This window comes from Elephantulus edwardii, unplaced genomic scaffold, assembly GCF_000299155.1.
Source record: "Elephantulus edwardii isolate Elephantulus edwardi_28Jun2011 unplaced genomic scaffold, EleEdw1.0 scaffold00072, whole genome shotgun sequence".
Lineage (NCBI taxonomy): Eukaryota > Metazoa > Chordata > Mammalia > Macroscelidea > Macroscelididae > Elephantulus > Elephantulus edwardii.
Genome location: NW_006399822.1, coordinates 2861639 through 2871949, shown reverse-complemented (window position 1 = coordinate 2871949; position 10311 = coordinate 2861639). Strand labels below are relative to the sequence as shown.

Here is a 10311-nt window from a genome sequence, read left to right as displayed (position 1 = left end):
CCCCAACATAATCACACCACAGCCCACTGCCCCAGTATAACTACATCTGAACCCCAACATAACTACGCCTGAACCCACTGCCCCAGCATAACCACACCACAGCCCACTGCTGCAGAGTCACTTCTGACTCCTAGCTGCCCTCCAGCAGGTTCCCAAAGCTGTCAATCTTACAGGAGTCGTCTGCCCTCTTTCTCCCTTGGAACAGGTGGAGGATTTGCACCTGTGCCTTTGGTTAGCAGTCAGGCATGGGAAGCACTGTGCTTCCAGAGCTCCTGGGTGTACAGTACATGCACTGTGATACCAACATTCCATGGGGAGTTACCAGGGGGAAAACAGCGCTCTTTTCTGAATCCACTGCTGGCCAGTGCATCCTGTTTCTTAGACCTGCTGGTCAGAGTAGAAATGCCGTGGGCTTTCCAAGGCTGGAATCATTACTGAAGCAGACTGCTACATCTTTTTCCCATCCAGCAGCTGGTCACTTTGAGCTCCAAGTCCCTGGTTAGCAGTTGAACATGTGACTCTGGTGCCACCAAAAACTCAGAGCTGTCAAGTTGGGACTGACTCAGCTGCCTCTCTGTTGGGTTTCTGAGGCTGTAAATCAAGCAGGAGCCACTGGTGGGTTTGGACTGCCAGAGAAGCTTGGTCTCTGGCTTAGCGGTGCAACTCCCTACAGACCAGACCAAGTGTTTTAAGGCAGTAATAGGGGGGAGGTGGGTATGTATTGAAAAACACTGCTGTAGATAAATGAGGGTAGTAACCATCCTATAGATTTGTGGAAGAGAGAAGAGAGAGGTTCTATGGATGTGCAGTAAAAAGGAGGTCTCTTTTTCAAGGGGTTGCTTCTCCTAAGAAACCACTTCCTGTTCCGTCTGCACTCCTAAGGGGGAGCCTGGCAAGCCCGGCCCCCGGATGGTGACGCCTGGAAGGCCTGGCGGCTCTCAAAGGGGCTTTGTTCCCGAGCTTGGCTGTCAAGACAGTGTGGCTTTCTGAGTCTGATCGCACTAGAAATCTGTACCTCGAGTCAGATGCTGAGTTTTTTGTTTCTGGACATCGGCTTTTAGAAACAGGGTTTCCTAACCCCTGGTGGTGGCTGTTTCCATTTCTAACCTTTTATACCCCCCCCCCAAAAGTGCCCACATCATTAGGGAGCCCTCCGACTTTTAGGCATTAAGTTCACCCTCTTAGCCAGCACTCAGGTACCAAAGCTGACTGCTACCACCCCCGGGGTCCCAGTGCAGGTGACCTCTCTCCTGGTGGCTAGCTCTGTGGCTCAGCTGCACCAGGCAGGGCCAGTCTGGTTCATTTCATGTGACCCTCTGCAGGCAGACCCCTGCAAGCAGTGTGTGCCCGGTGCTGGGACGTCTCCACTGTGAGCCACTCTGCTTGCAGACCTCCCCTAGATCCTGCTGATCGGTTCCAGTGATGAGCTCCTTCTTCACATAGAGCATGGGGTCTCCAGACTACCACGAGACCAGAGACCAAACAGGGCTCCTGCACTGGCAGATGGGCTGCCTGAGAGCCCTTTCCTTGGTCCCCTCAGGACACTCAGCCTTTCAGGAACCTGCGGCCTGCTGTCTTAGAGCTTCTTTATATCCTTCCTTTAAGCCACAAGTGAGAGAGGCCTGCTGGTAAGGCTTTTGGAGCCCAGACCTTTCCTGGTTACTGTGTGTGAACAGAACAGAGTGCTGTCTATGGAGAGGGTTCCAGGACAGTGCGGAGAGTAAACAGGTCTAAGTGGGAAGTCAGAGGCTCAAGTTCACCTAGAGGTGCATGGCTTCCCTAAGGTCACAGCTAGAAAGGGACAGGGTGGGGATTCCGACACTGAGCAGAGGCTGATGGATCAGCGTGTTTCAAACCTATCTGCCCATAGTAAGAAAGAAGGAAGGATGGAGGAGCAGAAGAGGAAGGCAGGATGAAAGGGAAGGGGGAGGGAGGGAAAGGGGGGAGAAAAGGGAAGAAGCTGGAGGGGAGGGTCGGAAGAAGAGCCAAGACCTGCCTCCCCATTCCACTTCACGTGGACCCTGCAGGCCATGGGGCCGCTGGGGGCCAGCTGATGTGCGCTCTCTGCCGCAGGTGTACCACGGGGCTGAGCCCTTGACCATGGTGCTGAAGGCCATGGGGCCGCTGGGGGCCAGCTGATGTGCGCTCTCTGCCGCAGGTGTACCACGGGGCTGAGCCCTTGACCATGGTGCTGAAGGCCATGGGGCTGACGTGCACTCTCTGCCGCAGGTTTACCACTGGACCGAGCACTCGACCACGGTGCTGCAGCGGCTGAATGAACAGCGCCTCCGCGGCCTCTTCTGTGATGTTGTGCTGGTGGCGGATGAGCAGCGCGTGCCGGCCCACCGCAACCTGCTGGCAGTGTGCAGTGACTACTTCAACTCCATGTTCACCATCGGCATGCGGGAGGCCTTCCAGAAGGAGGTGGAGCTGGTGGGCGCCTCCTACATCGGGCTCAAGGCTGTGGTGGACTTCCTGTATGGCGGCGAGCTGGCGCTGGACGGCGGCAACATCGACTACGTCCTGGAGACGGCGCACCTGCTGCAGATCTGGACGGTGGTGGACTTCTGCTGCGAGTACCTGGAGCAGGAGGTGAGTGAGGACAACTACCTCTACCTGCAGGAGCTGGCTTCCATCTACAGCCTCAAGCGGCTGGACGCCTTCATCGACGGCTTCGTCCTGAGCCACTTCGGCACGCTGTCCTTCACGCCCGACTTCCTGCAGAACGTGTCCATGCAGAAGCTCTGCCTCTACCTGGGCAGCAGCCAGGTGCAGCGGGAGTGTGAGCACGACCTGCTGCAGGCCGCCCTGCAGTGGCTGACGCAGCAGCCGGAGCGGGAGGCCCACGCCTTCCAGGTGCTGGAGAACATCCACTTCCCGCTCATCCCCAAGAATGACCTGCTGCACCGCGTCAAGCCGGCCGTGTGCGCGCTGCTGCCCAAGGAGGCCAACTGCGAGGGCTTCATCGAGGAGGCCGTGCGCTACCACAACAGCCTGGCCGCGCAGCCCGTCATGCAGACCCGGCGCACGGCGCTGCGCACCAACCACGAGCGCCTGCTCTTCGTGGGCGGCGAGGTGTCCGAGCGTTGCCTGGAGCTCAGCGACGACACCTGCTACCTAGATGCTCAGAACGAGCAGTGGGTCAAGGAGACGCCGCTGCCCGCCCGGCGCAGCCACCACTGCGTCGCTGTGCTGGGTGGCTTCATCTTCATCGCCGGCGGCAGCTTCTCACGGGACAACGGAGGGGATGCGGCCTCCAATCTTCTTTATAGGTATGACCCCCGCTGTAAACAGTGGATCAAGGTGAGATTAAAGCCAGATTATTTCTTTACTCTTGAGGACTCTTGTTGATTTCCTAGCCTTCACTTCCTCTTGCTCTTTCTGTCCTGACCCCCTGTCCAGTTTCCAACAAGGTGTGATGATCACATGGGAAGTCCCCCCCTGGCTGGGGACCGCTGAGTGATACCCAGTAGGACTTTCCCTGCTGGTGGAAATGCCCGTCTTTCCTCTGTGCCTTGTGGAGCGGTGGCCACCAGACCTGTGGCACTACATTTTCCATTTGGCATCATTTTCATGCTTTAGTTTCCATTGGAATTTAAGGCGAATGGCAGTTCTGCACTGGTGGTTGCCATGTTGGATTGTGGAGGTCTAGAGAATGCTCTGGGTCCCTGCCACTCTGGGGAGCCCACCTGGGGACGTTGGGCCTCAGAGGTTCACATGGCGGTGTGGTTTTGGCCCTGCACCCAGTGTGACCCAGACATGGGGAGGGTATGGCCCTGGGGACAGACCTGAATTCCCATCCCATTCTCACCTGGTCACACCGTAGCTTGGGGCTTCAGACTGGTTTCCTGCCTTCCCCAAATTCCACCTTCTGTTTGTGGAAAGAGTGTGTGCAAATGCTGACCCTCTGGGGTCAGTAATCTGTATTCCCTTCCCCCAGGAGTCTCGGTCCAGGCCACCACCCTAAATCCATGCCTCCTGCTTTGTGCTCACAGCTCAGTGTTGCCCATGACTCTCACTTCCTGGGCTCAGAGCGTACTCCAGACGACCTCTCAGGTTTATTCCTCCTTCCACACTCTGACCCTGGTCACCAGGAAGAAGGGTCAGGTGGGCGTGTTCTCTCCGCTGTGGCCTCTGCCCCCCCAGGGCTCTTCAGGAGTGGCAGCCTTGATGGCCGCCGTGGGCCGTGTCCACGATGCTTTCCTGCGTGGGTTGTAAAAGCCTTCGGTGCTTCTGCTTTCCCTCCCTACCGGTGCGTTTGGCTGTTGGCAGCATGCTGGCCGTGAACAGTAATAAAAAGTTACTTGAAGGGGGAAGAGGGTCAGTGATGTTTTACCTCAGGAAACCCCTAATCAGCAGCTCTGAACCACGTATCCAGTACTGTTCTAGCTGACCGGGTGGGTCAGATGCCTCTTTGAAGGCTGTGTGTTTTGCCCCCTTTTGGGTAGTCATGATGGTTTTTGGGGACTCTGAGGAGGCCCTTGTTGAGGTGAACTCACTTGGCTGCCAGAACCTCTTCTGGGCCCATGCTCCTCAGAACACACCTGGGGACCGAGGTGTGAGATACAACGCTGGTTCAGTTCTGGGAAGGGAAGGTACAAGCGTCTCACCTCCACAGGTGGCCTCCATGAACCAGCGCCGAGTGGATTTCTACCTCGCCTCCATTGAGGACATGCTGGTGGCCGTCGGCGGCCGGAACGAAAACGGAGCGCTGTCATCGGTGGAGACGTACAGCCCCAGGACTGACTCCTGGTCCTACGTGGCTGGCCTGCCCAGGTGACAAGCGGGTGTGAGGGTTTCCATGGGTGACCATCAGCCCACTGCCCTTGCTGGCTACTCCTCGCTGGGTCTGATGCCAGAAGGATCTGGCTGGTACAGAGGAGGCAGAAGGTGTGGCCTCAAGGAGCCTGGCTGTGGTTCAGGCTGCAGGGTGCAGGCCTTGGGTGGCTCCGACAACTAGCTGATGGAGGTGGTTCCGACTCATCCAGCGGCAGCCAGGAGGAAAAGTCAGAGATCTGCTCCCAAAAAATCAGCCCTGGAGGACCAAGCTCTCCCCTGACACACATGGTTCCCCATGGGTCATCTGACTCAACAGCTGCTGGTGGTGTTTTTAGGGCCTGCTCTCTCCTAGAACACTCTTCCCTCCATAAACGAGTCCATTCAGTTCCTGACGGTCAGAGAGTGGGTATTGACTGAGTTCAGGTAGTGAGTTCACGAAGGAGCCCTTCTTCATGGTGGTTTAGTGCCAGACTGCTAACTGAAAGATCAGTGGTTCAAATCCACCAGCTGCTTCCTAAGGAAAAGGGCTGGCAGTCTACATACATAAAGATTCAAGCTTGGGGAACCCATGATGCAGTTTGACTCTGTCCTTCAGGGTCACTGTGAATCAGAATGGATGTGGCAGTGGAGTTAGCGAGCTCAAGTGGGAAGTGGGGTTCAGAGGGGGGAAGTATGCTGGCAGCCCAGAGGTCTCTCCTCAGAATCCCGGCTTGCCCACCCAGCTCACCACCCCTGGTCCAATGATGACAGCCATCTAGAGATGGTTTCTGGGTGGGCCCACTGCTCTGAGTCTTGTGTTACCAATTTCACACTACCCCTAGGAGACAGGTCACTCCCATTTTACAGAGGGGAAGACTGAGGCAGCCTTTGGAGGTTGAACCCTCTGTCTGTGTCCACCCGTGTCCCTGCAGGTTCACGTATGGCCATGCGGGCACCATCTACAAAGACTTTGTCTACATCTCAGGGGGCCATGACTACCAGATCGGCCCCTACCGCAAGAACCTGCTGTGCTACGACCACCGGACGGACGTGTGGGAGGAGCGGCGGCCGATGACCACGGCGCGCGGCTGGCACAGCATGTGCAGCCTGGGCGACAGCATCTACTCCATTGGGGGCAGCGACGACAACCTCGAGTCCATGGAGCGCTTCGACGTGCTGGGCGTGGAGGCCTACAGCCCCCAGTGCAACCAGTGGACCCGCGTGGCGCCCCTGCTGCATGCCAACAGCGAGTCGGGCGTGGCCGTGTGGCAGGGCCGCATCTACATCCTCGGGGGCTACAGCTGGGAGAACACTGCCTTCTCCAAGACTGTGCAGGTGTACGACTGTGAGGCCAACAAGTGGAGCAAGGGCACCGACCTGCCCAAGGCCATCGCCGGCGTGTCCGCCTGCGTCTGTGCCCTGAAGCCGCAGCTGGAGGACAAGAAGAAGAAAGGCAAGAGCAAGAGGCCCCAGGACCGGGGTCAGTGACAGCCGGCGCCCCGCACCCTCCCCCGCCGCTCACGCCCTGTCCCCAGGATCTGGGAGACACCGTGCACTGCTTAGCTGCTTTCTCATAGGATTCTTGGTCTTTCTATGATACCACAGTAACCGATAGAGAAATATGATAGAGAACTTTGCATATTATCTCGCTGAATTTGGAGGGCTCTTCCTCCCAGGACACCAGTTACCCCGAGAGCACCCAGGCAGAGGTCACCTGAATATCTTCCTGTGAAACGCAGGACCTCGGAGGGACATGTAAGACTGCCTGGCTCACCCCGCCTCCCTGCCATAATACCTGGCTGAACTTTTACAAACACAGGTGCCGGGGCCCCACTCAGAACTGCCAAGAGTTGGGGAGGGGGCCTTGAAAACCTGGATCGGCTGAGCTTCAGCCACCTTTGGGCCTCACAGTCAGGGTCAAGCCTGTTTGTTTTCACAGTGAGAGCCTGGAGACCACCAGGGCTGAGTGAGTGGCCCAGGGCTGTGCAGCTCTCTGGACAGTTGGGGCACCTACTGGTCTTTTGCCGTCAGTAACCCATTTCTGAATAACCCGTCCTTGACTGGTCATCTTCCTAACTCTTCCCAGAGTTAGGGATGCAGGGAGAAGCGGGCACAGGCCTGAAGCTCTCACAACCCTGACTCTCTAAGTTGGCCCTTTTCCTTTGGTTTTGTTTCTGTGTTTTTCTGAACCCACTGTTTGTTATGTCGCGGGTGTGCTGGGGTCCCAGAACCCACATCCATTTCTCTGGAAGGAAAACGTGAGCTCTGCCAAATCTGTTGCCATCATCTGGGCCTCTGGCACCGAGATGCCACTGCACGCTCCACGTAGACAGACGCGCTCTGGGCCCCGAGAAGACGGCAGTCTGTCTGCTGCCTGTGGAGGGACAGATCCTGGGCCCAGCTGTCAGCTTCACTGGACGAGTACATTCAACGGTCTTGAGTCTGTTTCTTCACTCAGCAAGGGACCAGGTTGGAGGAAATAGTCAAGTTCCTTCAGGGGTTAAGTCCCTGGACATCAACTATTCGTGTTCAAGGCTTCCTTTAGGATATAGAAGGGCCCTGATGGCACATTCAGATTAAGCTTTTGTGACCTGGAAGGTTAGCAGTTCAAACCCACCAGCCAGTCCATGAGGAAAAGTGAAGCAGCCGGTGCCTACGAATCCACACAGCCTTGGAAACCCCGTGGAACAGCCCTACCCTGTCCTCTGGGGTCACTGTGAGTTGGAATGGACAGCAGGGGGTCAGGATGCAGAGCTGCGAGGCACTGGCCTACGGACAGGTTCTAGACCAGGAGCAGCTATGCATGCCTGGGCTGGGTGTATGACGTCAGCGAGGTGCGAAAGGAGGCCCTGGTAGGGCTGGTGTTAATCACGGGCCAGGAAGGCCAGGAATGCTCTGTGCCTTGGCAAAGGGGGGAAACAGTCGAGATTTACGACGACTAATGATGTGAGACCACGTAATCTCAGTTCCTCCATTTGTCTAGACTCTTTGCCATGGTGTCTTCACTGTCCTTCCCTGGTGGTGGTGAGTCGGCCTGGCCTGCCTCCCAGGAGAACCGAGGAGGACTCAGGACCGGAAGCTTCGATGCCCAGTGCCCCCGCCCTCTGTTGGCTGAGTCATCTACATCGTCAGCTGGTGACTTGCCGATGGAAATCCCTAGAGGCTGACACACTGATGAGGTTGTGTAAGTTGTTCTTAGAGCTCCAGCACACGCCAGCATAGTCAAGGCTCTGGGCAGTCCTGCATTTGCTGGTAACTTCCTATCACCCCAGCCTTTCAAGGTTCTTTTAAGCACGAGATGCTTTTTGGCCTCATACGTAGTCCCAGACCTTCATCAAACATGTTTTGCAGAACTGCCACCTACTTGGAGGGCCTTACGCCCTTCTCCTCCCGAGAGAGGTTTCTTTGCTGGATTGTTATTACAGGGAAGACATCTGTGTGGTCCGGACGCTCAGTGGGGTCATGAGCAGCAGGCAGCTGACCACCGGAATCGGGGGGTAAGGGAGAGCACACAGCAACAGCCCACGCTTGGGGTGGGAGCGGGGTGGCCGTGGACTTTTAGTGTCGGCCACCATGTTTTTGGCCCTGGGTCTTTCCCCAAGCTCAGTGTGCCATGCCGGTCACTGTCATCTATTCCAGTCATCCTGGGTCTCTGGGTTACATAGGAGCCCTGGTGGTCTAGTGGATTAAGGGTTGGGGTGCTAACCAAAAGGTCAGTTGTTCCAAACTACCAGAAGCTCCATGAGAGAAAGATGAGTGGTCTACTTCTGTAAAGCCTTGGGAACCTTGGGGGGCAGTTCCCTCCTCTCCGGCAGGGTCACTGTGAGCTAGCCGGAATGGCCTCAACCACATGGGTTCCATTCCCTTGCTTGTGGGTTACCTCATGAGTTCCCCATCTGCTCTTTGGGGTACCTCTCCTGACACGTTTAAGGTTGTCTGTAATGGAAGTGGATACTGCACGTTCATATAAAGGCAAGGATAAGTGTCGTTTAACAGACCAGTTTCAAATAACTTTAATGGTTGCACCATGACAAGATAGACTTTGGGCTTGGCGGGGCCTGTGGAAAGATGTGGAGACACATCGTGCCTGATCAGCAGCGTGGTGGTTACCTGTTCCAGCTGCCTGTTACTCAGATTTAAAGGATGGAAGAAAATCGTCTCCTAAGTAGTCAAGCAGAGAATGGAAAAAACTGGTTTTTAACCCAAACGGGTGGGGCTTCGGGTTTGGGGCCGTTTGAGCTGTAAGAAGGCAGTGTTGTTACAGACCACAGTGATGGAGCCCTGGGTTCCTGCCCTCTCAGTCCTCTCCATCCTCAGACAACTAGAGTTTGACCTGCATTTTAATGTACAGGCTTGAGGTCTGCTCTTACCCTGGTTTGCTTAAGACACAGGAGGGAAGGAGAGTCGGCAGGCGGAAGCAGCCCGTTCCCATGGCAGCCTCCCTGCTGGTTAAAGTCTGTGGCACCGGCTGGTCAGTTCACCTGGCCCCTTGCTCACCTTATCCCATTCCAGGAGACCACCAGGTGGGACCTGTGCACCTCACTCTGAATGGGAACCATGTGTGTGTTCTTTTGTTCTGAACACCCCTCCCCCTGCCCCCAAAAGACCTGATGGGGACTTGGAGAACCCAGAAGCCAGCCCCTAAGTGTGTTCTATTTGAGTAAGAATGTCAAAGGGTCACAGCTCCCGACCAAGCGGAGGCCTAGAACTGTGGGCTTGGGCTGGAATCTCAGACCACTGCACTGTCTTGATCCTGGAGGGGCAGCTACCCTGTGGTCTGGACATCCCAGGTGTCCCTGGAGGGACGGGCAGGGGTAGGACAAACTCCACAGTGTCATGGGCAGCCCTGAAGTCACGTGGCAATCCTGGCCTGTGCTCTACAGAGCCTGGCAGTTTTTAGAGTTTTTTGAAATGTTTTGATACTTTTTGATAACATTTGCTATTAACTGTTTTATAGACGGCCTGCTGGGGGTTGCCATCTCACCCCTTCTTGCCCCTTTGGGTTTGTTCTTGACAACGAACTCCCTATGGATCTTGCCCCAGGCGGCCCTGTCATGGACCCTGCCCTCCTCCAGGGCAGTGATCAGATACAGCATTGGGGTTTTGTAAGGTCACATGTGGCCGAGGATTTCCTCCCAAGCTCCTACCTCAGTGGTGTGCACAGAGTTCACAGGGTACCTGAGGTCTGATCCATGTCTCACTTTTCTCATACGGGTCCTTTCTCACCCCGGAGTGTGGCTCAGGCCTGATCTGCACCCCTCCACCTTGCCTTTTCAGGGCACCTTCATGTAAAATACGAGAACTGTCCTTGCACTTTATAGAATCACTGTCCTCAGCTTCTCAATCGTTCATTTCTTTGGCTTTCATCTAGATGAGACTCATGGCTTGGGAGGAGAGGGGTGTCTCAAGAAATTCTCTTTTGGTTGCCTTAGTTAAGAAAAGTCGAATGAATGAATGAATGTAAATTTTTTGGTGGTAGAAGGGCAGGGGGATTAAACTCTTCCATGTTGATTTTCTTTGAGAAAAGGAATTCTACTTTTTCTAAGTTCCTGG

General features: G+C 55.7%; 1 protein-coding gene across 1 annotated transcript in view; it reads left to right on the top strand.

Moving 5' to 3' along the window:
- KLHL36 (kelch-like family member 36) overlaps positions 1-6378 on the top strand; it is an 8273-nt gene extending 1895 nt beyond the window's left edge. Inside the window, exons 2-4 of the mRNA XM_006888796.1 lie at positions 2230-3303; positions 4619-4776; positions 5691-6378. Coding sequence (XP_006888858.1) covers positions 2230-3303; positions 4619-4776; positions 5691-6246 — 1788 coding nt within the window. The 3' untranslated portion in view covers positions 6247-6378. The remainder of the gene's footprint in view (positions 1-2229; positions 3304-4618; positions 4777-5690) is intronic.
- The last annotated feature ends 3933 nt before the right edge of the window (positions 6379-10311 follow it).